Below are 27,778 nucleotides of genomic sequence, written 5' to 3' on the forward strand. Positions count from 1 at the left end.
CGGCGCGACTGAATAGAGCAGAACGAGAGCACGAAGGAAAAAAACACTGCTGTGCTACTGTGTGTGCGAGTACGAGAATGCGTGTGTGTGACCGTCTCTCGTTTAGCCTTGCAGACGGAACTGGTGCCGCAAAGCAATGACATCACTTTGTGTGTCCCCCCCCCCCCCCCCGACTGCATTCATCCGCCCTCATTCATCCCCTCCTCGGCTTATCTCTCCGTCCTCTCCTCCTCCTCCTCTTGCCCTCGTCTCCTCGCAGCGGGGCAACTATTGGCTAATGGAGTGCGGCAGAATTAATTGTCTCTGTGGCCGCTTCGTTAGTCCGATTGCAGGTGAAGGAGGGAGGACTGCGCCGCGCCGTCCAAACTGTCGGCGCCGCTGACAGTTTCCCTCCGGTGTCTCGGCACTTGGACGGACCTCCTGCCGCGCGGCCCCTCGAGCTCGCAACAAGGGCGAACCGTATGTCCAAAAAACACACGATTGCAGTGACCCGACCAACCAGAGAACGGAAAAATGCTGATGTCATTAAGGGGCAGCTTGTTGAAATTTGAAAGCTGATTGGCTCAATCTCCATCGCTAATCTAGTTGAGGTTACGTGGGCCAGCAGTGCTGATGGTGAAGGTCCTGGGCAGATTACATTGACGTGGCAACAGAGAGAGGCTGAAATCTGATCGCGTCAATCCTCGGCTCGAGGCTCAGCCCGTGTTTCAACCTGCAGATGGAGCTCGCCGAGTCCACGTGTGTCCTTTTGTCCAATTCAGAACCGTGTGTCAATCTTTGTGTCCATCTTCAACTTGAGGTTCAGACCACGTGTCGATCGTTGAGTCAAAACTCTCTCGGTCGAGGCATTTATCATTGTTTTGAGGTGAGGTTCGGCCCATGTGTCAATCTGTAAGTGGAATCTCAGCCCACGTGTCAACGTTTGGCTGGAGGCTGCACATCGTACTCCGGTTTCCGGCCGCACTCCGAAAAAACCCGCTCGTTCGTAAGTGTGAGTGCGAATGCTCGTGTGCCTTGCAGTTGGCTCGCAACCGGTCCAGGGTGTACCCCCCCTCCTCTCTCCCAAATTCAGCTTTGGCCGACTCCAGCTCACGCACGACCCTAACGAGAATGGACGGTCAGACGCTGAATTTCCAGACGTTAAACGGGGGAAAAAAAATACGCCGCACAGCCGTATTTTTCCCAGACTAATATTTAGGAATTGCAAAATGGGAATAACACGCGGTGCTTTCTTTCAAAGTCAACAGTTAATGGAAGAAAAAAGGGGCCCCAAAACACACTGTGGAATGAAAGAAAAAAAGACACTGAGTAAAAAGAACTTTAAGATTGTAAACGCAGAGATATAAAAGGCATTGCTAAATGGCTTTAGGTGGAATTAGCCCGCACAACACATACAGAGAGTCAGTCGTAAAAAGAGAAAGATGTAGGTCACAAAAGAGAAAATAAAAAGAGGACTTTTGGGAGGGCTGAGCGGCGGGGTCCTTGTGCCCTCAAGCGGTCGTGAGGGGTAGTGCAGCTGCCGGTTACACACTCGGCATGAAATGGCGTGGAAATATGGATATTGTTATTTCAATTCAAACAAGACTGCAATAGACAACAGCTGCAATTTGGATGCGATATTATGACACACAGGCGACGCGTTTTACTGAAGACATCACAAAGGAAAAGTGCAATAACAAGTTGGGAAAGCCACGTCGTATATTCACAATAACACGTTTCAAAGACACACACACGTAAACACGCGGGTCTCACGCGCGTATGCCACACTCACACACACAGGCAGGCATGCGCACGAGCATTAATCACACATGCACACGCATGCAAACATGCACACGCATACATATGCATACACACACAAACACACACTCACATGCACACACACGAACGTGTACACAAGCACACGAATGCGCACACATACGAACATGCACGCACGCTCACACGTCGCACACATTCACACTTAAATGACAAAGACACACACGCATCACACACGTGCACGAAGCCAGTTAGGGTCGTCCAAATGGAAGAAAATCCACCAATTAGAAGCTAGTTAAAAGAAACAATTGTGCTGCCACCAACCCGCTGTGACTCACAGCAAGTCTCCGCACCCTCGAGCCCCCCCCAACCCCTCCTGGGAAATTACACATCACGCCACCCGAAGGCTACAAAAGAAACATTTTTTGCTCCCAAACACACACACTTTCCTCCCACTCACCCCGCTCGTGCGCTCCGGATCAACTTGTATCTTTGAGGATGGCGCGTAAGGAGAACGCAGACAAGTTCACTCCGTCATCGTGTCCGCCCCGTGACGTGTTCCGGCGGCGGTGGATGCGGGCGGCCCGGTAGCTGGCGCCAGCGGTCGGCCGGCGCGCTTCACAGCTGCTAACAGTCGGCGCAGTCGCGCGGCGTTCGGCCTTCGGCGGGACGGAGCGCCGCGCCGGGAACGACGCTTAGCGCATGTTTGTCTCAACGTGCGGGCTGGACCCCAACATTGACACGTGGGCCAAACCTAGTCCTTGTGTCAATCTCCGAGTTGAGGCTCAGCCCTTTTGTTGACACAGGAGCTGAAAAAAATGAATGACAATTGCCTCAAACATTGACACAAGTGCTCAGCCTCACCCTGAACATCGAAATACGGGCAGAGCTCCAGCTCAAAAATGGGCCCATGTATCAATCTGCGGACCGAGCCTCAACCCATGGGCCAATTCTTTTTCAGCCCATGTGTCAATCTGGGTAGAGGCACAGCCCGTGTGCCAAATCTTTTCAAGCTATGTGTCAATATTTGGGTTGCTGAAATGAATGATGTGTATCGTGATAGTCGAATGTATTGAGATGCACCTGCAAGTAAATCCTCCAGGTACGCATGTTGTACTCAAAGATTGACCCACGGGCTGAACCTCAACCTTAAGACCTCTTGTGTCAATCTCCAGCGCATGGCTAATCTTTTGGTCTAGCCTCAACCCACGTGTCAATCGGCACCTTAACAAAGGAGTACTTTGAAGGTTCCGGTGGAATATTTGGGGATTCCAGTGGAAATGCGCTCCAAAGAAGCATAGGTCAGTCGAAAGGTCAATGTTGTTTTGTTTGTACGGTGAAGTTGTGCGACTCATCAGCTTCTATTTTTGCAATCCTTGTGAAGCCGATCACAAAGGGAAACCAGGAGGACCCAAAAACGGGCGAGACGAGACGAGGCGGGACAACGTTTGGGTTTGATGTCAGACAAAGAGCCACCGGCAGCGACTAAGAATAGGACGGATCCGAAGGACGCCACGGATACCACGCACCGAGAAGAACAAACGCCGAATGATCCGACACTCATGGAACAAAGAATAAAAGTCGGGCAAAGAGAAATTGAGCTGATTGGTTGGTTCCACCAGTTCCGTTTGGTACCGTATCGGTTTTGTTTGCGTTTCCATTGTACAAGGTCCTAAAGTGGTACTCTTTGTGGTCTCGTGAACGAATTGTGGAAGACGACACTTCCTTTCTCCTCCCGTCAGAGAAACACGCGGAAAAGGACGTCTGCTTGTGAGTCAGCAACACAAAGCGAAAGCGAAAACAAAACGCCGGCTGCTCTCCAGGCCCTGACCACTGAAACGTGTTATTTGGCATTTGTAGCTTGCTCCTGCTACGTAACGCCCACCTCGCCCTTACCTTCTCCTCGCAGACAGAAATTGCACACACAAAAAAAGCTTTTCGTGCTGGAGCCCCAAAAGGAGAGTGCTAGCATCATCTTATCATCATCATCTTATGCAATTTTCAAAGCAATTACGGCATCAGATCTCATTCTGGTATATGCGCAAAACAGGTTGCAGCACTTCCTCCTTGTCGGGTCAATGGCGAAGGGGACAGTGAGAGAGCACCCGTAGGAACTTTCGACATCGACAATGTATTTTATTTTTTTTTGTTTGTTTTGTTTTTTAAACAGAACATGTCATCATAGAGCAACCAAAGATGACAATAGCTGATGTTTAGGCTTCGTTCGTGTTTATATACAGTATAAAGTTGTGTAAATAAAGGGTATACATGTAATTACTGATGGTATACATGTAATTCATGTAAGGATGTTATTTTTGTTTTGTTTTGCGAGTTCAGGTTCAAAACATCGTGTAATTAAGTCATGCTTGTTAGCGATTTTTTTTTTAATACTATTGCTTTGAAAGCAGACGTAACGGCAGTCACATGGAGAATTTTTTAAGTATTTTCATTTTGAAATGCAATATCAGATCTTCATCCATCCGTCCATCCATTTTCTACCGCTTATCCGAGGTCGGGTCGCGGGGGTGGTAGCTTTAGCGGGGACGCCCAGACATCCCTCTCCCCAGCCACTTCATCCAGCTCTTCCGGGGGGGTCCCGAGGCGTTCCCGGGCCAGCCGAAAGACGTAGTCTCTCCGGCGTGTCCTGGGTCGTCCCCGGGGTCCCCGGGACGTGCCCGGAACACCTCACCGGGGAGGCATCCGAATCAGATGCCCCGGCCGCCTCATCTGGCTCCTCTCGATCAGATCTTAATTGCATCACTGGGAGGCAACCGAATCAGATGCCCCGGCCGCCTCGTCTGGCTCCTCTCGATCAGATCTTAATTGCATCAAGTCTAGCTTTTGCTATAAAACGCCAGCATCAACCTCCAAGCAGCAAAGAACCAAGGGGCCGGCCCACTTTGCCACATTCAATATGGCAGCACCGTCACTAAGATTCCGCGCCAAAGCGTGATCTATTTTTACTCCGTGTCTATGCATAGACCCCAGCCTGTTCATGTATTTTCAGGTGTAGTTCTATGTTTGTCCTCTAAGCGTCAGTAGCCAGTTGGAGGACCCGAGCCAGCACCGGGATAAGGCGTAGAAGAGGCAGCTCCGCCTGCCGCCTGAGTGGAGGGAAATTTTGACAGCTCGCCGAGTGGCGACATCGACGCTTCTTTGGCATCTTTGACGCTTTTTGTCACCGTGAGACGATTTTACCCCTCCAAAGTATCTGTTTACATTTGTTAAAGTGTTCTCTGTGTTAAATAGACAGTATTTTACCAAAGTAAGTGAGCTGGTTCTCGTTTAAGTCATCCAAAAAGTCGAAAGAAGCCAAGTCGTAACAATTTCGGGTGTCGTTTCAGTGCGCCAAGTTAAATTGCGGCTTTCGAAATGTGCAACAATATAGTTCAGTAACACTCCAAATACGAAGTACTTGTTGTTAACCGTAGCTGAGTCGAGTGGGGTTTAATTTGAGTCAGAGCTGGGAAAAGCAAATTACTCAGAATAAGTTTGCTTTATTTGGGCAAAACATGTATCCAATCTCGAGGCTTGATAAATGAACATTTAAGTTAACATAATAAAATGGGCCGTCCAACTTACTGACAAACTTACAATTACTGAATTGTAAACATTATGTCATGTGGTCTTGCAAAAGGTTTGGTAATATAGCAAATGTTGGCGGCTACATTAGAAGCATGTGTGAACCTGAGCTCAAACATTTTTTCATCCACGCTTCCCAAGGAATGAGTGGACAGGACTCCAGAAGAGGCTCCTGGAGGAGCGGGAATGGTGGTTGGAGAGGAAATGGAAGAGGATGGCGTGGAGGAGCCAATTGGGGGTGGAGAGGAGCAGGAGGAGGAGGTGGTGGTGGTGGTGGAGGGTGGAGGAGTAGACCTTGGAGAGGTGGACGAGGAGGACGATCAATTGGAGGGAGGCCTGCAGGTGATAACAGAGCATCGGCAAGTCACAGCTTTGGCACACAGAGAGGTGAGTTCCATGAGTTTTGGTGCGGAGAACCTGAATAATAAAAGTCCAATTGTGACGCTAACTGCCTTTTCAGTCCTCCAGCAGGCCACCCTGGATGTGCTGTGCCCTTACAGAGGATGGTCGCTGTACTTCACCGACGGCACGTAAAGAAGATGAGTCATAGCGTTGATGCGAATAGCGCGTGATAATCTGTGACTTGTCTTTCGGCAGGTTTCATCGAGAGCTCGCCCAGCGTGGAGAAGATCAACGTGTTTGAGAAATACTTCGCCTCCAAGATTCACCTCTACGACAAGGTGGGTTTGTGCCGCTGGCGCAACGTGGTGGACCGGAGACGTGATTTGCTGCGCGTTACAGGACGAGATCGAGCGTCAGGGCAGCGTGCTGGTGGATTACGCCGACCTGACCGCAAATGAGATGGTGCTTGGGGCGCTTCCCGGTCTGACCGCGGAGCTGAAGGAGCAACCGGAGGTGATCCTCAACTGTTTGGGACTGGCCATTCACCAGGTATACACACGTACTGATGCTTTTTAATATCTGCCAGGACTTGTTTTTGATTTTGCCGTTGAATGAGGAGGATTCTGTCCAAATATGACTCTTAATTCATTGGTTATTCAGTCGCACAGTAGCTGAATACGAATGTCTGCAGGTGACGCTCAGCCTAAGATTTACCAAAAACACTGCGATGCTGGATGCTCTCGTCCCGTTTTATTGTCGCATACATTTGTTAAGCGCTGCTTGTTAACCGACATGATTGTGAAATGTGAAGCTAAGTTAAAACAAGTGCCTGTATGCGATGGTTTGGTCCATTCAAAACCATCTACAGTCCTATTTTTTTTAAGCGTCCTTGTCTTGTTGTGAACAAACAGGTGTTGACAGTCGATTTGGAAAAGCAGGCTGCCGAGCTGCCCGGGGACGAGCTTCCTGTGGCCGCGCCAATCATCCACATCCCTCACATTAGTGCGCGGTACGCGGCGGGCGGAGCTCACAGATTGCTTACAGTCCTCAGCTAGCGTGGATGGCAAAAGTCTAAACACCCCTGTTCAAATGCCAGGTTTTTGCTATTAACAAATGAGACCAAGATAAATCATTTCAAAACTTTCCACCATTATTTTGACCTACGACAGTCTCAGTGGGACTGTCAGCAAAATTATCCAATCGCATTAAAGCTCATGTTAAGTGGGAGTCAGTACACACTCGCCGGCACAAAATGAAATAAATCATGGAACGCAGTGAAGACGGTCATCATCGAGTGAAGAAAATATGGCACAACAGTGACATGATCAAGAACTGGACGTCTCCAAAATGGATTCAAAGACGAGATGAGAAGAGGCTGGCAGCAACATTGAGCTAGTGCAGGAATTTCTGGCAAGCGCTGGCTTTTTTGTACATGTGACAACAATCTGCCTTCTTCATCACGTTTGGACTTGGAAATGATTTATCGTGATCTCATTTTTTATTTATTTTTTTATTGCTGGCATTTGAACAAGCGTGCATAGATTTTTTTATTTAGTTTTTTATTATCCACCGTAAGCGTGACTTGTGTATATCGCAGGCTGTACAACTACGAGCCGCTGACTCCGCTGCGCACGTTGCGGGCCGGCGTGTTCGGCTGCCTGGTGTGCGTGAGGGGCACGGTGGTGCGGGTGAGCAACATCAGGCCGCAATGCACCAGGCTGGCCTTCCAGTGCACGACGTGCTCCGGCACGCTCTCGCTGCCGCTGCAGCACGGGAAGTACGCGACACCCACCAAGGTACGGAGGACGCCCACGCTGAGATGTAGCGTTCGTGCTACAATGATGTCACCGGCGTGTGTCGTTTCGCAGTGTCCCCAGCCAGACTGCCGCAGTCGCGCGTTCAGTGCCAGGCGGAATTCTCCGCTGACACACACTGTGGACTGGCAGATCATCAAGTAAGCTTAGACGTACTAGTTCACCATATATTAGACCCGAAGAAGACTTGCCACTAAAAGCAAGGATGATGAATATAGTCGTTATTAGAAATGACAAATGTATAAGAAGCCTCGTCATAAAAAAGAGAAGAGAGCATTATGAAATGCTTTAATGTGGACTATCAACTTGCTCCTGACGTTTTACTATTTTTGAACAGGCATTAATCATTTTGTCACTCCGTATATTTAGATCAGAAATGAAACAAACAACATTCAAACACAAAAAAATATTCAATATTGTCTTTTGCTGTAATTCTGAGCGTGAATGCCCTATTTTGAACACAAAGCTATTATTCTGCTGCATGGATGGCAAGAAGTGGATACACAGGTTAATTGGTTGATTCACTTTCTGCCGTCTGGTGGAAGAGCATTTAAATGTTCTTCCTGTCACAATACTGTACGCTGCTGGCTGAGATAGATGAACTAAGATGCAGTATTTGTAGTCAATATATCATCATTTTCAGACCAACTAACTCACCTCACTTTTATTTACAGAGAACCTTTAAAAACAAACTCCCTTTAAACAAAATTGCTGTACATAAGTCCCAATCGAACATAGAGCAGAAAACAAACATAACACAAAGTCAGTGATGCAATTCAAGATAAAAACAAATAAGACACTAAAACAGGGCGGAGTCAAAAATCAAGGAACGACAACGGGTGACAATGGGTTTTAAGATGAGTCATGAATGAATTAGGTGAAATTGGATGATATACCGTGGCACGCCTCCATTCTGTTCTGTGGGGCAAAACTCAAGAACGGACGTCTGCAATCTCACCACTTGGTGTCACACTTCCCTCACTGTTACCTGGGCAGTGCCGCACCTGCTGCAGACACACTGCACGCGCGACCCGCGACTCATAGCGGTTCTGCTGTCTTCAGATAAACGGCAGAATGCTCGAGATGGCTCGGTGAAGAATATAATTGAGTTTGTGTTGGCAGGGTGCAGGAGTTGGTGTGCGGCGAGCAGAGGGAGGCCGGGCGCATCCCACGCACTGTGGAGTGCCACTTGACCGCCGACCTCTGTGACAGCTGCGTCCCCGGCGACACCGTGACCGTGACGGGGATCGTTAGAGTCACAAATGATGGTGACACACACGGACGTTACATTTGAATATGCGAGAAAAGTTTATTTTAATACTTCGATTCAAAAAAGAGACGCTCACACTGTACAGATTCAGCGAACACAATAGGGCTGTACTTTTCAGACGGAAAATTCCTACCTCATTTCTATATTGAGTTGTTAGCATCATCATCAAACATCCCACATTTCACTCTGTGTGCTGCGAATCTGTCGAATAATATCAGTGTCACTTTTTGAATTGGGCTACTGGAATCAACGGATACACTGGAAATACGTTTTTGCACGATAGTCTTCTTTATTGAGACGCACTCGTGTCGGAAATAACGTGGCTATTGAAAATGGACATGGTTCAATTTCTCCCAGTGGAACAGTGAAGAAAAGTTACCATAAATATGATAAACATGATTGAAATACACTCATATTATACTGATCTAAAATTAAAATAAATAGTTTGGTAAATATATTTTAATGTGTCCTCAAGTACTCTCCATGAGTTTGGTCTGATTAATTGGTTTTAATTCAAAGGTTCCCTCTAAAATATTGTCATATGTATCATGTATGTATTAAAGTAAATAAATGAATTTTCAAGGTTTAACTTTGTTTGAATTAGGTGCTATAAAAACAAAATTTGTCTCAAGTCAAAAAATAAGCAAAACCTGCTTTTTATACCGTCTGCTTTTAATGTGGTGAAGCTTATCTTGAGTTTGTAATCTGTAATCTGCTAAAAAAAAAAATATTAAAAAAAGATAATAAAAATGAGATATAATGTGTTTAAAATGTAATCGGACCTTGATTTTTTTTTTTAAATAAATAAATAAATAAAAAGGCATGAATGTTGCATTTGTGATCCAGGCACCTCCAGGTGGAATAAGGACCAGTGCATGTTCCTCCTCTACATTGAAGCCACATCAGTCAGCAACACAAAAGGTGCCGTTCAAGTTTCACTTCCAAGTAAGGCGTCATCATCAAGCAGAGCTGATGAATGTCGACTGCAGGTCAGCAGTCCAAGCCTGGAGGCGCGGGCTCGTCCGGCGGCTCCTCTGACGATCGCCGTGGAGGTGAAGAGTTTAGCCTGAAGGAGCTCTACGCCATCCAGGAGATCCAGTCGCAGCCTGACCTGCTCCGACTTATAGTGCAGTAAGTGCGCTCCTTCTAAAATCCCACCTGGACTGCCGGTCAGCCAATCGCATGGCACATATAGACGCATTGCATCACGTGACCGACGAATTGGCCCGCGCGGCTCCTATGCGTCGCTTCACTCGCACACGGCAAAAATTGTTTCTGCACGTAGAACGCCGCGCAGATCGTCTTTCGTGATTGGTCTGTTTTAGTCACATGCTGTGATGATGTAATCAGCGTGGGTTGCGCTCGAGTATAAAGCCAAACTGCGTGCGGGATAGCCGCAGTGACGTCAGCACGGTCGCCGTCCGCGCGAGTATAAAGAAGCCTTCAGTTGCATTCGCCTTGTTTTACTACGGACAAGTAGGTTTCTCATCCGCACCGTGACTGTCGTGGCAAATTTTGGGCCATTTTAAAACTCTCGCCGGGCATCCACAGCAATCACAGCCTGTCACGTTTGCCCGTGCCGCCCACCCACGTGTCTCGCAAGCATTTCGTCCACGCTGCCTTGGAACGCTCAACTGTAGGTGCACAAATAAACACAATCGATCGAAAACACGTACACTGACTTGACGCCCGTCGTCTATGTGACGTCTTCCTGCTGCTTTCAGATGTTTGTTCTAAACATGTTGACTCCTTTCGCCCCCTGCAGCTCTCTGTGTCCCGCCATCTACGGCCACCTGGTGAGCACCGCCGTCCGCTCTGTATCTTTTCCGCTCGGTCCGTCACGCTGATGCGCTCTCGCTCGTGTTCGCAGCTGGTGAAAGCGGCGCTAGTGTTGGTGTTGTTCGGAGGCCGGCAGAAGCACACGGGCAAGAACAGCGTCCCGGTCAGAGGCGACGCCCACGTCCTGATGGTGGGAGACCCCGGACTGGGCAAGAGCCAGATGTTACAGGTCGATTCAATGCCGGAGAGGCTGACTCATTACAGCTTGCTGTTAAAACTGTAACTAAATAAATGTATTTTTATTTGTAGGCAGTGTGCAATGTGGCTCCTAGGGGGATCTATGTTTGTGGCAACAGCACCAGCACTGCAGGTAAACTCTCATAACAGTTTTGCAAGCATGTCTCACATTAGGTCTGTAAACATTTATTGCTTTGGACCACTTTGCCTCAGTAACACTGCCTGTAAAGCCAGCATTAGTCCGCCTTTTTGCCCTATGTTGCCGTTCTGCATAATTGGCACTGACACTGAATGGGTGAGCAAAAAACAAAAAAATTCCACCTTCTCAGGTTAATATCAGAGCTGTAACCGAGTAGGATGTCGCCTGTGTGTGACCGAATTTGCTGGAGATAAACAAAACTGTTGCTGTAAATGTTTTTTAGCTCATCTGGTTGTTTTGTTTGAGATATTATTTCATGTGTAGAAGTAGTTAAATTGAACATTTAATTGTATTTTTTCAGGCCTAACAGTGAGTTTATACAGAGATCCCGGAAGTGGAGATTACGCTCTGGAGGCTGGAGCCTTGGTGCTGGCAGACCAAGGTGGGAAATGAAATGTAAACATGCAGTCCCCTCCAAAAGTATTGGAACGGCAGGTCAATTCCTTTGTTTTTGTTATATGGTGAAGACATTTGGGTTTCAGAGCAAAAGATGAATACGAGACATTTCATGGTATTTACACCGAGATGTGTTAAACAACTCAGGACCGAGCACCTTTTGTTTGAAGCCACCTGCTTTTCAAGTGAGCAAAGGTATTGGAACAGACATGATTAAATTAACGTCAAGTTTAATATTTGGTGGCATAACCCGGCACTGTGGCCGACTGGTGAGTACATCCGCCTCACAATTCTGAGGACCCGGGTTCAAATCCGGCCTCGCCTGTGTGGAGTTTGCATATCCTCTCCGTGCCTGTGTGGGTTTTCTTCGGGTACTCCGGTTTCCTCCCACATCTCCAAAACATGCATGGTAGGTTAATTGAAGACTCTAAATTGCCCGTAGGTGTGAATGTGAGTGCGATTGGTTGTTTGTTTAGATGTGCCCTGTGATTGGCTAGCGACCAGTTCAGGGTGTACCCCGCCTCTCGCCCGACAGCTGGGATAGGCCCCAGCACGCCTGCGACCCTAGTGAGGATAAGCGATACGGAAAATGAATGAATGAACCCTTACTTGCAATAACTGCAATTTACAGAAAAATGCATCCAAACTAATTGGGAGAAGCTTCATCCTGCAACAAGACAAGGAGCCAAAACACACTGTCAACACAACAAAAGACTTCATCAGGGGGGACAAGTGGAAGGTCTTTGACTGGCCAAGTCAATCACCGGACCTTAACCCAATAGAGCAAGCATTTTACCTTCTGAAGAGGAGACTGAAGGGAGAAACCCCCAGAAACAAACAAGAACTGAAACAGGCTGTAGTAAAGGCCTGGAAAAGCATTTCAAATGAAGAATGCAACAGCCTGGTGAAGTCAGTGGGTCGCAGGCTTGATGCCGTTATTGCAAGTAAGAGTTATGCCACCAAATATTAAATGTTATTCATCATGTCTGTTCCAATACTTTTGCTCTCTTGAAAAGTGGGTGGGTTAGAACAAAAGGTGCTCTGTCCTGAGTTGCTTAACACATCTAGATGTAAATACCATAAAATGAAAGCTGGAATTCTGAACTGTTATCTCATTTTCATCTTTTGATCAGAAACCCAAATGTCTTCAGTATACAACAAAAAGAAAGGAATTGACCTTGCCGTTCCAATACTTTTGGAGGGGACTGTACATGCATGTGTTTTACACTCAACAGCCTCTTCATTAGGTACACCTACGTATAATCTAATGAGATGCAGACCAAGAGCGATTCCCTCTCAGATATTGCCAATCAGTAGCGAGCGTCACCGTCTTGTAAATGATGTACAGTAGGTGCCGTGTGATGCAGTCTTCTGCTTGGTTACAAACGTTTAAAGGAGACATTTATTTCACCATTTAAAACAGTTCCAAAGTGTCTGGTGCTGTTCTAGGGGACTAATGGGCTTTTGTTACCATGACGACCGGCGGCGGAGCGAGGCCCTTGCGACTAGGCGAGCGGCTCCGTGTTCTCAAACTGCCCCAAATGTTGAAGACAAAGGCGCGCACAGAAATACAAACACCAAGCGGCTGAATTACACTTCAGCAATTAGGCTCACGTAAACTTTGCCCTACAAGTATGAGCCTGTTATCAGAATGCACAAGAGTAATTTGTGCTAAAAGTCCAGCTCTGTTTTCCTTGTGGCATGCTATGACATGATAGGAGGAGAAGAGTGACTTTGGCACGAATATTTTCGTGTCCTCTCTTCAGGTTTGTGCTGCATTGACGAGTTTGACAAGCTGGGCAGCCAGCAGCAGGCCCTGTTGGAAGCCATGGAGCAGCAGTCGGTGAGTCTGGCAAAGGCGGGAATCGTTTCATCTCTGCCCGCCAGAACCTCGGTCGTCGCAGCCGCCAACCCCATCGGAGGCCATTACAACCGAGGCAAGACCGTCTCGGAGAATTTGAAGTGAGCCCGTCAGTCGGTCGGTAATCGCATTGTTACTGATCGTCGCCTCCCTGACGCTGTGCGGGGCTTCCTTTTAAGGATGGGCTCGCCGCTGCTCTCGCGCTTCGACGTGGTCTTCCTTCTCCTGGACATCCCGGACGAGTCCCACGACCGCCGTCTGTCCGAACACATCATGGCCAACCGGGCCGGCGGAGGCAAAACCAGCGGCGCCGTGGTCGCCAGGAGCAGCAAGAGCGACACGGAGACATCCATCTTGTTGGAACGTGCAGACATGCCGTTGTCTGAACGGTTGCAGGTAGAAATTCCATTCAGTTTCGTTTCCAGGAAGTTCCGATTCACAACAGGACTTATCTCAAGGCACTTCATGGCGCACGCTCCTCACACATTAGGAGAGCAGCTGAACCACTACAGTATAGAAAATGTATAAAATACAGTAAAAGGTCAATATGGATATTTAAAAAAATGATCATTTAATTAGCGGGATGTTCATGGTCTTGGGCTCTGATTGGCTGCTGGGAACATCATGCCCTTTCTTGGAAGAAAACCTTTAGTTTTAAGCCCTACGCTGGCCCCTCGAGCGTCCTGTGAACCTGTAAATGATGCGGGCGTTTTGTTTTTCAAGATCCCCGCAGGGGAAGTCGCCGACCCCATTCCGCCGTGCTTGTTAAGAAAGTACATCAGCTACGCTCGCCACTACGTTCACCCCACGCTGTCGTCCGAAGCCGCGCAGACGCTTCAGAACTTCTACCTGTCGCTGAGGTCCCAGTCACGCGGCGCCGACACCACGCCCATCACCACCCGCCAGCTGGAGTCCCTCATCAGACTCACCGAGGTAGACGTCAGCGTGTCGCTCTGGATGTCGGACTGTGTTGATTGAGTCGAACAAAGTCACGCGTTTGTTGTGGCTGCTTCCGTGCAGGCGAGAGCCAGACTGGAGCTCAGCGAGACGGCCACAAAGAGCCACGCGGAGGATGTGGTGGAAATTATGAAACACAGGTAGCTCATTCACTAATTATTGGACATTTTGAAAGAATTTTCATCCTGCATGCATTTGAAATCTATATTTCATTAAATAATTGACTAATTCATTATGATTTGTAATAAACAAATTATGTGCAATTGGGTCATTTTCGCCCTTGATAATTGCTCATTTTTCCCTAAAATGTATTGATCCGAATGTATTTACGGAAAAAAAATGCATTCATTTATCCAATTAAATAGATTATTTCCAGAAAGATATTTTGAAATAAATGGATTCAGTATGTAAAATGTTTCTCATGATATGAATTATTGTATCATCAAAAGCTATTTGATGTATTTTCTTGACACTTTTTATTTTCCTCTACAAATGCCCTACAGTAGTCCATCTTACCCTATTCAATAGTGTATGTGAACTGTAGATTGTCAGTGATCCAGATTTCGAGACCTTAGCAGAGGTACAGCACACCTACCATTTAGAAATGACGAGGCCATTTGGATTGAGGGCGAAACATCTTTAACAAGCAAGACGTTTGCCAGTTGCCACCATTCAAATTTTGCGGATGTCCCTTTCAAAAAGTTTGCCCACCCCTGGTATAGTGCACAGGGGTGCTTTTCAGTCGGGTTTTGAGACCAGCACCAAGTTACTGTATTTATGTGGTAACAAACATCAACACATTTCCTTCCTTGATCCCTTCGCATACAGTACTGTTGGTCCTTCACAAACACGGGACAACCATGCAGCTGCTCCTGTCACGCTCTTTGCCTCCGTGCGTTTGTTTGTGCAGCCTGGTTGACACGTACTCCGACGGCCTGGGCAATCTGGACTTCGAGCGCGCGCAGCTGGGCACGGGCATGAGTCAGCGCGGCGCCGCCAAGCGACTCATCGGCGCCCTGCACGCGCACGCCCAGCGCACCAATCAGAAGCAGTTTGACCTGCAGGCCATTCGATCTGTGGCGGAGAGGCTTAACATAAAGGTACGGTGTATGTGTGGAATTATTTTACGATTCAAAGCAACTCTTGCATTACTTAAGTTTGAAGTTAAGTTTACAAGTTTATTTCAAACCAAACAATACCAACTAACAACAAAACAAAATATCACAACAACAAACAATATATCAACTAAAGGAAGCGGCCCTTATTTAATTCTATGTTGTTATCACAAAGAAGAACAAATGCTCACTTTTCGCACTCTGAAAACTGCTTTGCCGCAGTACAACAAAAAAGGAAAACTGGCTTTAACATCTAAACCATCTTGTTGTTTTACTTTGAGAATGTCTTAAAATGTATTTTTATATTTTATAATTTCTTCCTCAATATGCTTCATCTCCACTTCTGTTGCACTATATGCAATCTTTTTTTTTTTGGAGCAGGTGATGGACTTTGAGGGTCTAGTGAGTTCCCTGAATGAACAAGGTTTCCTGTTGAAGAAAGGAGCTAAGCTCTACCAACTTCAGACCGTCTGACAAGCGAGCGACAAACCAAAGAAACGTTACCCTCACTCGCTGAAAGACTGTAAAATTACATTTCAACACCACGACAACCACCAGACGGGATAGACGAGGGGTGAGCAAAGGATCTCCGTTCTTTAATCTGGCCCCCCATGCATTTATCATTGCCAAGAGTCCTTTAATATTTGTTACATTAAATCGGTTAGTTAAAACGTATTTGTTAGTTGTTTTTTTAAAATACCTTTTCCAGCACGATTATCACATTATTTCATTTAACCATGCATAATGTTTTTACATCCGAATAATAGTTTAGCTGGATGTAATTTTTACACCTACAGTATGTTTCTTGTTTCGCGGGCATTTTCCCACATTTTGCGACAATGCCTGCCCGCCGCGTCGCTTTACGGCAACATGGCAGCCCGCTTGCTCCACTTGAATCTCGGTCGACTCTAAGCTGTAACCCTCCATCATGGCCCCGGGGTCGCAACGCTCGCCGACGGAGTGCCGGTGAACATGATGATTTTGTGTTTTCGGAGCACTCCGGCGCCTCTTTGCCGCAAGGCCGTCGAGTGTTTGCTGTCGGTGCGGCGAGGGGCTGCGTGCCGACTGGAGGCGTCGTCGTCGTCACGGCGGCTCGGACGCGCACCTGTCACCGCGGCGGGGGGAAGCTCCAGGACCCTCGGTCTCAGAGGGCTGGACGACCGCGCTCCCTGTCGCCTCGGCCCTCTTCCGTCGACGCGGTGGAGGCCGTGCGGGACTCTGCTAGTGCTCCGCGGAGGTCGCGGCCGTGTGGCGGACAACTCCCCGGCTCTCCTGTCCACCGGAGGCCGAGGGCACAGCGGGAAGATCAACCAGGGAACATCGGACAGGCAGCGGGAAGCCGCCCCGGTTCCTGGACAGGGGCTTTTTAAGTTTAAAGAACTGGTAAGCGAAAGCATGTGAAGCGAACACTTTTGCGGAATATTTTGAACCAGGCTTCTCTTAACTTTTGGGATTCAGGGAAGACATTGTAATTCATAATCTTAACGCCTATCAAACATTGACAACAATACTATGTTTATTTAAAAAAAGAGAGAAAAAAGGTGATCTTAACAAGAGTAAAGATGTATTTTGTCGGGATAAAAATTGGGGCTCTTACAAGATTGAAGTTATCATTGATAAAGTTTCTCAAGTGAATTTCGAAAATCCAATTCTTAGTATGACACCTTTTATTTTACAAAAGATGCCTTTATTTAAAAAAAAAAATAGAACTATTTTACTGAAATAATACACTTTTTTTCTTTAAAAAAACAACACTTTATTCATGTAGGATGTAAGTGAGGCTACAGGGAGAAGAGATAGCAAGGGTGTAGGACTTGAAATACTTGGGGTCAACCGTCCAGAGCAATGGTGAGGTCAGGAAGTGAAGAAACGGGTCCAAGCAGGTTGGAACGGGTGGAGGAAGGTGTCAGGTGTGTTATGTGACACAAGAGTTTCTGCTAGGATGAAGGGCAAAGTTTAGAAAACAGTGGTGAGGCCAGCCATGATGGACGGATTAGAGACAGTGGCACTGAAGAGACAACAGGAAGCAGAGCTGGACGTGGCGGAAATGAAGATGTTGAGGTTCGCTCTCGGAGTGACCGGGTTGGATAAAATTAGTAATGAGCTCATCAGAGGGACGGCCAAGTTAGAGAGAGCAGACTTGGATGGTTTGGACACGTCCAGTGGAGAGATAGTGAGTATATTGGTAGGAGGATGATGAAGATGGAGCTTCCAGGCAAGAGAGCGAGAGGAAGACCAAAGAGACGGTTGATGGATGTCGCGAGGGAAGACATGAGGACAGTTGGTGTTAGAGAGGAGGATGCAGGAGCTAGGCTTAGATGGAAAAGGATGACGCGCTGTGGCGACCCCTAACGGGACAAGCCCAAAGGAAAAGAAGAAGAATTCATGTAGGATGTCAGACTTTAGTGAAGTCACAATCATATCACAGCTTTTACTTGGCCCAAAACTAAGGTAAGGAGAAGTAAATGCGCTCGTCAACATATGGAGGTATAAGCTTTTTTTAAAATGATAAAACATAATTGACTGCATTATTTTATGGACCTCCAAGTTATGGAAAAAGTGGTCTATTATTAAATGTGTCAAATATTGCCATGTTTTATGTGACCGTGCAGTACGAGAACCCGTGGACCGTCCCCAACCTGCTGTGCGTGTGTCGGATAGTCCTGGCTCCTTTCCTGGGTCACCTGATCATCCAGCAACACTTCCACCTCAGCCTGGCGCTCTTCACCCTGGCTGGAGCCACTGACCTGGTAACACACAATGCACATCACACACAGACACACAACTGTGTTGTGTCAAAACACGAACCCGCCGGTGCTCACTCGGCCAAAGTGAAGCCCTCTCAGAAAACAAATGCTTTTAAAAGTTGCTTGCTTGTCATTTTGGTGAATGACCCGATGATGCAAGGTTTCCTAAAGCCATCAAAATCTTGTTAATTCGGCGTTATTACCTCTGCTAAAAGCGAGGGGTTTGCTGACGTCAGTTGGTTATTTTGTGCACTACTTCCTGGTTTGCTTGTGGGCATGATTACAATTGTTATAAGTTTGGATTTGAAGTTGTAACATATTTTAATAAAATGTAAAACAAACAGTTTGTGCATCATGGTAATTCAGTAGGCATTGTGTTGCGTCTTCTGGTTTGCACTCATTGTCCACCAGCGAGCAGTATAATACATAGACATTCTACACTTAGGTTAGCCACTGCAACACGGAAGACTGTCGCATCTAAGATGCATTAGTAGTTGTAGTTTTTCACAGAGGATAAAGAATATATGCATTTAAGTATTGTGAGTTTATCTCTTCGCATGTGTTGCTACCTGTGGTGTTCAACTATAAGTTGTTTAAAGGTTTATATTTACTGCAACATCAATGCTAGTTTCATTAGCCCATCTATGGTGTTTTGCAGTGTTTGTTAGCATTAAGCTAAATATAATCATCCAAACTGCTGCTTGTTGTGAAGTTAGCTAGCGCTTTTAACTCCAATTTTTGCTCAGAACTCAAGACAATAAAACCAGCTGAGCAACGGCTAATATCTTGAAAAACTCGTAAGTGGAGTTACCACTGTATTGTTGTTTAGCCTTAGCATTAAACTGGGTTTCTTTGTTGTGATGAATTTATTTCAGATAAGAGTTACTGTACATTCTACATGCGTATTAGTTGTGTGTGCGCGCGTGTCCTTCTCAGCTGGACGGTTACATCGCCAGGACATGGCCAACGCAGAAGTCTGCTCTGGGAAGCGCCCTGGACCCGCTGGCTGATAAAATCCTTATCAGCATTTTATACGTCAGCCTCACGTACGCAGACATCATACCAGGTACTGCTCTTATTATGACACTGCGTAGCAGATGCAGAATTCAGTGATTATTAAACATCACTGTGCCCGGCGGGCACATGAATTTGCCATAAGTAATCATCAGGTGTGCCAAGGGAAAGGGTCCAATTTCACTTAATCTGTTGGTTCACCTCACTTGTGTACCTCATGAAGCGTCTCTCTCGCAGCGCCACTGACGGCGCTGGTGGTTTTCAGAGATGTCGGCTTGATCGCTGCCGTCTTCTGGGTCAGATACAAGACAGTGCCGCCGCCGGTGAGACTTCATGATCCTTTTTTTCCCCCCCCCTCTCTTTCTATCTCTCTCTCTCTACACTTATTTGATTTATCAAGACATAAAAAGAACACTTGGGCGTATGTTGTTTCCTTGGCAGGTGACCCTCAGTAAGTTTTTTAACCCCTGCTACACCACAGCTCAGCTCAAGCCGACGCTCTTCAGCAAGGTGAGACGCTCGCTGTGCAAAACGTCCTTACTTCGTTGCGTCATGTTATAATTTGTATTTTTATATTTAATAAAATGAAAAGAAATAAATGGCTAATCATGTACTGAGATCTCTGTGACCATGGAGGTTTTTGTTGGTTGAAAGCAATAGAATCCAAAAATTAAAATGATAAATCAACCTTATGTCATGGTTTACTTCAGTGTTAAGATAGGTGTTTATTTGTTGTACTTGTGTATTTTTCAGTTTATCTTAGTGTCAGAAATGTCTTGTCCTCACCGTGTGATGTGATAAACTTGATTTCAATTCCTCGTACCTCTGGTACATGTGAAGAATTGACAATAAACTGACGTTAACCTTTACTATATAACTGGTAATAAATCATTTTGCTTCATCATTTGCATGTTTTGAGCATTTGCAGTAATTTAATACTTTTTTTTTTAAGCCAATGTTACCATGGCTATAACATTGACAAGAACTACTCACCAAAAGAAATACATTGACATTTCTTCTGACACATGATTTTTCCTATCTTAAGCCGTTTGTGCGTTGCTGTGGGCACTCTGCAGGTGAACACGGCTATCCAGCTTGTGCTGGTCGCGGCGTCCCTGGCGGCTCCAGTCTTCCAGTACACAGACAGCATCCTGCTGCAGGGCTTGTGGTAAGATGCCAACAGCGCCACCCACTGGTCTGGACCACCCCTCCTCAAACTCTTTTTGCAACGCCAAATTCGAGGCGAGGCTAAAACGGAGTGTGGAATTCTTGATCCTTGAGATATTTTGACGAAAGCATGTCAGACGGGAACAATTTTAAATTGTGAAATTTATCATTAATACGTCCCGGTCAAGTCTTATGACTTGAATTTGGTGTCTGATTTGTCAACACAAGTTTCATCCAAATTTTAATGAAAATTTCACAGTATGTAGAATCTTTTTGTTCCTTATTCTATCTAATCTGGATGAAACTTTACCTTCATTTAGCTGTTGAAACTTTATTAAAGCGGTAATGGTTCTTTAATTTATCACACTTGACAAAAGTTTGTCGTGTGCTCTGACTACTCTTATTATTGGCGATATTAGGTTGCAGATTAGGTTGCTGTTGCTAAATTTGTTTTGGGTTTTTTTTTTTTGCTTTATGTCGTTATGTCAAGTAAACACAGCCATGACTGTGAGCATTTTTTTTGTTTACTATATAAATGTAGAGAAATTGGTAGCTTGGCTCAGGATTGCACCAATATACAAGTTCTGTGATCGGCTAATTTTTCTTGCTTTGCGAGCAAAAATTGGACTTACAAGTGAGCTTTGTTCTAACAATGGCCATTTCGTCGTCACTGAGCGAGCCAGGCACAGTTAAGCAGATAGCAAACATTTAAAAAAAAATAAAATACAAATCCAACTTTGCTTGCTTTAAGCTTTTTTTTTCTTTTTTTTTTTTTTCTGCCACTTCCAGTTGAAGTTTACTGTCAGGCTGAACACAAAACAAAGAGAAATTAAACATTGTGTATTTAACCAAACGGCATAACTTTGTCTTTTGGAAGTCCGCTAGCTTAATGCTAACACATAGTAAATGCGCTAACAAAACTAGCATCGATAGCGCATAAAGTTATATCCATCAATTTTTTTACCGCTTATCCACGGGGACAGTAGATTTCGCAGGGACGCCCAGACTTCCCTCTCCCCAGCCACTTCATCCAGCTCTTCCGGGGGGATCCCGAGGCGTTCCCAGGCCAGCCGAGAGACGTAGTCTCTCCAGCATGTCCTGGGTCATCCCCGGGGTCTCCTCCCGGTGGGACGTGCCCGGAACACCTCACCGGGGAGGCATCCGAATCAGATGCCCCGGCCACCTCATCTGGCTCCTCTCGATGTGGAGGAGCAGCAACTCTACTCTGAGATCCTCCCGGATGACCGATCGTGAACAAGACCCCAGGATACTTGAACTCCTCCACTTGGGGCAGGATCTCATCCCCGACCTGGAGAGGGCAAGCCACCCTTTTCCGACTGAGGACCATGGTCTCAGATTTGGAGGTGCTGATCCCAGCCGCTTCACACTCTGCTGCGAACCGCTCCAGTGAGAGTTGGAGGTCACTGCTTGATGAAGCCAACAGATCCACATCATCTGCAAAAAGCAGAGATGCACTACTGAGGCCACCAAACCGGACCCCCTCTACGCCTCAGCTGCGCCTTGAAAGTTTTATACAATTGATATTTGAACAGAAATGGTGCAGCAACAAATACTCATGGGCATATATTATTTATGCTTACTGAGGAGTTGTGACCATATTTTTCATGAATACAGCATACGTATGCATATACAGTATTATACTGCCCCTTGGTGGCCAAGTCGCACACACCAGAAGGATCAGCACAACGTCCATTGAATTAAAGTGAAACAGGTTAATTCTTTAAATTCTATTGAATTATGTTATTATTGTATATTTTTCTAAAGTAGAACACTACTATTTTTCTTATTAAAAAAACTTGCTGGTGTCTGGGAGAAGTTGAACAGAGAAGCAAGTGTTCTGAGTTACAAGCGTGTCGACAGATTGAATTGAACTCGTATATCAAGGTACCACTGTAATTTGAATCATACCTGTTGTAGGTTCGTCACCGCCGTGACCACCACAGCGTCGGGCTACAGCTACTGGCACTACGGCCGAAAGACCGTCCGGGTGCTGAACACCAGGTCGCCATGACAACAAAAAACATTAGTAGCAAGCCGCAGACAATCAAGAGTTGGAGGAGGTCGAGGGAGGCATGAGCCGCGCACGCGAGCGCCGGATGACGGCCAAGAGTGTGGTGAGAACAAACAAGTGGCTGTTAACGTGTCGCCATGGCGATGACTCGCCGCAGATGGTCGTACCGCAGCTCAGCTATTGGACCCTACTGTATGAAAAAAGAGCTGGGTTTTTTTGTTTTTTTAAACACAGTCACACCGATCACCGTCACATCATGTATGAATGTTTGATTTATCAATAAAATAGAAAATCTGTGCAATCAAAATGTCTTGAGGAGTGCAATTAAATCTTGTTAAATCTGTGATGTTAAATCTCAACAAATAAACACATGGGAAAAAAAACACCTGAAGTAAAAAAAAAAAAAAACTACAGACAATGTATAGACAAAAATAATGTAAATATGCTCCATCATTTTCTCTCTTTTCAGTTTGGCCCCAATATAACCCGGTAATTCCAACTACATCAGAGGTTCCAACTTGCTAATGAGGACATTACCTTGGCAGTCTCTCTTTTGAAGAAGTAAAAAAGCACCTCACTGTCTGGACCTTAGCCATACTTCAGGGCAAATGTATCAGGGCGCACCTTGGTTCCCGAAAAAAAAAAAAAAAAAGTGTATTTCCTGTGTATTTAATTGACCCGTTTTTACGTTTGCTGTATATTTTCAACATTTAGAGTGATATTTGTAAAAAGAACGGCGGCGGACACCTTTAAGAAAGTCAAGTGTGGAATTGTCGGCCATATAAGAAGGGCTTATCGAGGAGTCTGTTGACCTCCTTTCCATTCCACAAATCTCTTTCAGGTCTCAGCCAGGACTGAAAAAAAGATCTAATTATTTGTGCAATTAAGCTATTTGTTAAAGTGTTTTAAATCCTTTTTCTTACTAATGCATCGTTAGGTGGCCCTTAGACATCTCAATATGTAGCTGACACGCCTGCGAGCTCCAAAGTTCAAAATCTTTCACCCAAGCGCTTGATTAAAAGTACTTTCCGGCAGTAAGAGCTCATCTCTGAGGACTCCTTTAAGAAGCGCTTAAGCCCGACCCACCTGGTACGCTTCCAAAGGACCTTTACGATGATCTTGTTGCGCCTGTCTGACATCTCCTTTAAACTGAAGGGGTCCCTGAACGCATCACGGGCTTCTGAGCCCAACGGTCCTCCAAATTCGATTTTTGGTTATGAAACCGAAAAAGTGATTCAGACTATTTCCAGTCCCTGCAAGGGTCCTTCACACGCGCACACACGGACACACACATCCATAAGGGTGCTACACACACACGCTCACTCTTTGGTCTTTTATGAGCCTGAAATAGCTCTCCACCTCCTACTCTGCCTTATATAAGATCCCAGCACGGAGATTTGCTGGTGCAGATGGGGCGTGTGTGTGTGCGCGTGTGTGTGTGTGTGTGTGTGCACGCCTCTGTCTGTATGAGTGCCAGTGTGTGGGCAGTGCCAGTGTCTTGAGTCCTTTGCGTGTGTGTGCAATGTGGCAGATTTACAGAACAGGTCGAGTTAAAGTGGTTTTTTTTTTTTTTTGTTTTTTGGGTTGGGGGGGCGGGGGGGTGGTTGATCAGAACATGAATTGTTGGGGCGACCATCAATCTCGACCAATCTTTGATAAACAAACGGAAAAAAAAATTATCTTATGCCAAGGTTGGGGGAAAAACGTAAAAATGATTCAATTAAAATGAATTGCGCAAATGTTAAATAAAAATTGTACCTAAATGTTTGAAAACAAACAGTTCTAAAACATTAAATGTATTGTACTTACAAAGTTAAATACAACTGAACTGAACAAATTTACTTGACTGGACCGCTCGAGTCTCTGTCCAAAGCCACGCCCCCAACTGACATCGCACGAGACGAGGCCTGTATGCGACGTGCGGTGAAAACTAGCCGATGTTAGCCACTGCTTATTCGTAACGGAGTGTTACTCCTAAAACTTCAAAGTGATAATATTGAGGTTTATTTTTTGAATGTACAATCAATCAAAAATGGTGCTAAGCTTACCTGTCGAGTGTGAATGTTGCTAATTTAGCGTCACTTTGGAATCTTCTCAGCTGTTTGTGCTTGCGCCGCCTCAAAATGTTCACCCTTGTTTTGTCTTGGGATTTCTTCAAGTCCTCTTTTTGCTCGTCGTATGCACAGTTGTTGGCAATTAAGGGATGTTTTGTTTTGTTTTTGTTTTTTTCCAGAGGTGAATATTTTGTAGTTTTTGTAAAGTTCCTGAAGCTCAAGGTAACAGGTCAGCACGAGGCTGCGGTGGCGTGCCTGCTATGAGTGTGCCTGCGAGTGCATGGCAAATTATTGACGCCTTGTCAGTCATGCTTTCTGTTCAGTTGTTTTGCTCGGACACGGTGGTTTCTTCAAAATTAAAAAGTTGGGGCTTCAATGACAATTTTGACAAAACGTTCTGTTTGGGAAAATTCCAAACTCTCCTTTTTAAATCTTATCTTATTAATGACATGTTTTTTGATTAGTTTTTTTTGTATTTTTCATTAGTAATTTTAGCGTATACGTTTTGGGGTTTTGTTTTTTTCCTTCCAGTTTGCTCACTTGCCGACAGAAGTGAAATTTAGTGCAATTTTCCTGATGAATTTGACGTAGTTTTTTTTTCTCCTCAGTTTCTAAATGTGCTGAGAATTGAAATTCCATCTGCACATGTAATATGTTTGTTTCTTTTAAAGATGATTTTTAAGAGAAAATAACTTGGTTTGATGTGTATAAAAGTAGTGCGATGTGAAAATGTTAGTGTGACAACCGCGCTGTAGTTGATCATCTAGCCAATGCACGTATTGATTTCGATCTTTATTATACGCCACATTGCACAGAAGGAGCCACAATTGCGTCAGTTACGCCGACGACAATTCATCTTTCTGTCTCCGTTCAGACGGAGGACATTTAATTTTATTGGGCATAAACAAACCTGCCCTCCCCTCTTTCTCCTCTCTCGTCTTTGATTTTTTTCTCTCCATCAGCTTGTTGTCATATTTGCTGGACGGGGTGCGGCTGCCAGCTTGCTTGTTTTCATTTCTTAGCAGACGCGTTGTCATTCTTTTCTGCTTCTCCTTGACGCCCGCACCGCGCTTTGCCATCTTAAATCTCCTCGGCCTCGCCCACTCGCTTTGACTAATAATCAGTCGTGTTGGCAAACACAGAAATTCAATGCCAGCCGGATGTTTTTAATTTTCTTTTTTTTTTTTTCCCTAGCCTCTATATTCACAAGACTCACATTTTGTTATAAGCATATTGACTTCATGCTTCAGAATATTTTTGCTTTCCCCATTGAAATGAATGTAAATGTCATTCATCTCTTCCAGCCAACCAAAACAAATGCTGCAATTTTTTGGGTTACGTGTCCCTTTAAATGGACACTTGCAGCCGCGAGGACTGAGGAGAGCTTACCTAATCAGCGAGAGCTCACCAGGCACTGCGCACACTTTTCAGGGTTCCTTAATATCACGATCACTTACTTACATGTTTCACTTTCTTGGAAGCAATGCTCGTGGGTAATTTACAGGGGGAAAAATGAATACAGTATAGTGGAAAATATGGTGCGCAGAGCAAATGATGTTTACGCCGTGTAGAGAAAGCACAAGAACTTAATTGCTCCCTTTTTTTCCCCCCCACTGAGTCTAAAGTTTATTCGTAACTCACGTCATCGCTCACAAGTCAAGGCAAAAGAATCGGCCGAGCAACGAAAAACTCGCAAGTTGGGGCGCTCGTTAAGTCAAGGAGCCACTGAACTGTTGTCGTACAGTGGAACCTCGCAAGTCACATTTATTTTACCCCTTAGCAAATAACCTTTAGTAACTGTTCAGGCAATATTTTAAATAAAGTTTCAACATTCTTTAGTGTAAAAAATTTGTTTACGTTTCGTTACATTAAGTTTCGTTAGGTTACGCGTCATGCGAACGTGATTCGCATTGCAGATGTGCCTCACACATCTCGTTTTTTCAGTATTCTTAATTGTCATACAAGGGTGAAACATAATTAATTTGAATTAAGGAAAATTCATAAGGGCTAATTCACAGACCCCTTTTTTTTGGAAATATTCAGCGAACAAAAGATTGACTTGGTTGTTTAATTTGACACGTGATGCGTGCGCATTTGTACGCAACACATTCAAAAGTCACTTTCTCCGTAATAGCAAGTGAAGCACTTTTCGCAGCTAGAAAAGTTGCAGCTCCTCGTCCACCAAGTAACTCATGTCAGGCCTTTCGGAGCTGTGTTACCACGGCAACAAGCAAGGATTTTTTTTTTCTTAAGTAACCCGCTTGGATAGTAACAATTGTTTAGGGCAGAAAAAAAAAAAAAAAAGGATTGTGTGTGGTGTCTGATGAAAAGATTTTTACGCAAACAAGCTTTTGGCAGCGTTCCACTTGTTGATTGACCCAAACATCAAAAGGTCAAGCGCTACGTCCTCCTCCTGGCTTTTTTTTAATTTAAAAAAAAAATAAAATATATATATATATATAAAAATCAGGCAGCACGGTGGGTGACTGGTTAGAGTGTCTGCCTCACAGTTCCGAGGACCGGGGTTCAATCCCCGGCCCCGCCTGTGTGGAGTTTGCATGTTCTCCCCGTGCCTGCGTGGGTTTTCTCCGGGCACTCCGGTTTCCTCCCACATCCCAAAAACATGCATGCTAGGTTAATTGAGTCTCTAAATTGCCCGTAGGTGTGAATGTGTGTGCAAATGGTTGTTTGTTTATATGTGCCCTGTGATTGGCTGGCATCCAGTTCAGGGTGTACCCCGCCTCTCGCCCGAAGATAGCTGGGATAGGCTCCAGCACGCCCGCGACCCGCGTGAGGAGAAGCGGCTCAGAAAATGGATAGATGGATGGATCTGGGCTCATTACGCTTTCACAGAAAAAAATTTGTTTTTGCATTTATTTTATGTATGTTTTAAAAATGAAAAAAACAAGTCTAGAATACAAAATTATATATTTTTTCTTCACTTTATAGTTGTAAATGAAAACGCCGTATATTTACTTCTTACATGTAGGTGGGGTTTTTTTTGTTCTATTAATCGGAAAGTACAACCCAAATTTGAGCTTGTTTGCTGACAAACTTGATTTTTATCCATTTTAAAATAAATTGTCAAAATGAAGAGTGCTTGTATTTATCTCTGAATTTTATTTGCTTTTTTTAATTAGAAAAATATCAACGCAACTTTGAGCTCATTTACTCTTCTCATAAACTTGATTTATTATTTATTTATTTATTTTCCTCTCTCCATTTATTGTATGTATATCCTCAAGAAGTAAGACTAATAACCCAAAGTAGTGAATCTTCCCACAAGCGTTGGACAGGATCCCACCTGTTGACCAACCATCAAAAAGTCAACCAGCACTTCCTCCTGCTGGCCTCATTTGACCAAAACCTTCCGCCCCCCTCCCCCCTCCCCACTTTTGCATTCCGCCTCCGCTCCACCACTCATCTTCCCCTCTTTCCCTTTTCCTCCTCCTCCTCATCC

General features: G+C 45.3%; 2 protein-coding genes across 5 annotated transcripts in view; both read left to right on the forward strand.

Moving 5' to 3' along the window:
- mcm8 (minichromosome maintenance 8 homologous recombination repair factor) overlaps nt 1-15,823 on the forward strand; it is a 198,038-nt gene extending 182,215 nt beyond the window's left edge. Inside the window, exons 1-21 of one of the 3 annotated variants that reach the window (XM_061790254.1) lie at nt 4,769-5,017; nt 5,476-5,721; nt 5,795-5,860; nt 5,932-6,014; nt 6,076-6,225; nt 6,588-6,685; nt 7,274-7,472; nt 7,545-7,630; nt 8,613-8,758; nt 9,607-9,681; nt 9,750-9,891; nt 10,526-10,556; nt 10,631-10,768; nt 10,849-10,909; nt 11,277-11,357; nt 13,138-13,333; nt 13,412-13,628; nt 13,956-14,165; nt 14,253-14,329; nt 15,100-15,289; nt 15,686-15,823. In XM_061790254.1, coding sequence (XP_061646238.1) covers nt 5,478-5,721; nt 5,795-5,860; nt 5,932-6,014; nt 6,076-6,225; nt 6,588-6,685; nt 7,274-7,472; nt 7,545-7,630; nt 8,613-8,758; nt 9,607-9,681; nt 9,750-9,891; nt 10,526-10,556; nt 10,631-10,768; nt 10,849-10,909; nt 11,277-11,357; nt 13,138-13,333; nt 13,412-13,628; nt 13,956-14,165; nt 14,253-14,329; nt 15,100-15,289; nt 15,686-15,778 — 2,583 coding nt within the window. In that variant the 5' untranslated portion in view covers nt 4,769-5,017; nt 5,476-5,477 and the 3' untranslated portion in view covers nt 15,779-15,823. Of the gene's footprint in view, nt 1-4,768; nt 5,018-5,475; nt 5,722-5,794; nt 5,861-5,931; nt 6,015-6,075; nt 6,226-6,587; nt 6,686-7,273; nt 7,473-7,544; nt 7,631-8,612; nt 8,759-9,606; nt 9,682-9,749; nt 9,892-10,525; nt 10,557-10,630; nt 10,769-10,848; nt 10,910-11,276; nt 11,358-13,137; nt 13,334-13,411; nt 13,629-13,955; nt 14,166-14,252; nt 14,330-15,099; nt 15,290-15,685 lie in introns of those variants that run through there. The other 2 variants (XM_061790253.1, XM_061790255.1) reach the window with 2 other exon arrangements.
- A 423-nt stretch (nt 15,824-16,246) lies between these two features.
- On the forward strand, nt 16,247-22,571 carry crls1 (cardiolipin synthase 1). Of its 2 annotated transcripts, none has more exons than XM_061790256.1 (7): nt 16,247-16,687; nt 17,917-18,054; nt 18,988-19,117; nt 19,303-19,388; nt 19,507-19,575; nt 20,111-20,233; nt 22,171-22,571. In XM_061790256.1, the coding sequence occupies exons 1-7, from the start codon at nt 16,277-16,279 to the stop codon at nt 22,327-22,329; spliced, it is 1,116 nt and encodes a 371-aa protein (XP_061646240.1). In that variant the 5' UTR covers nt 16,247-16,276; the 3' UTR covers nt 22,330-22,571. The 2 variants fall into 2 exon arrangements, with proteins under 2 accessions (XP_061646240.1, XP_061646242.1); XM_061790258.1 differs by having other exon boundaries at nt 20,142-20,233.
- Nucleotides 22,572-27,778: the final 5,207 nt, after the last annotated feature.

The sequence above is a fragment of the Phyllopteryx taeniolatus genome, chromosome 11 (genome assembly GCF_024500385.1).
Source record: "Phyllopteryx taeniolatus isolate TA_2022b chromosome 11, UOR_Ptae_1.2, whole genome shotgun sequence".
Classification (NCBI taxonomy): Eukaryota; Metazoa; Chordata; class Actinopteri; order Syngnathiformes; family Syngnathidae; genus Phyllopteryx; species Phyllopteryx taeniolatus.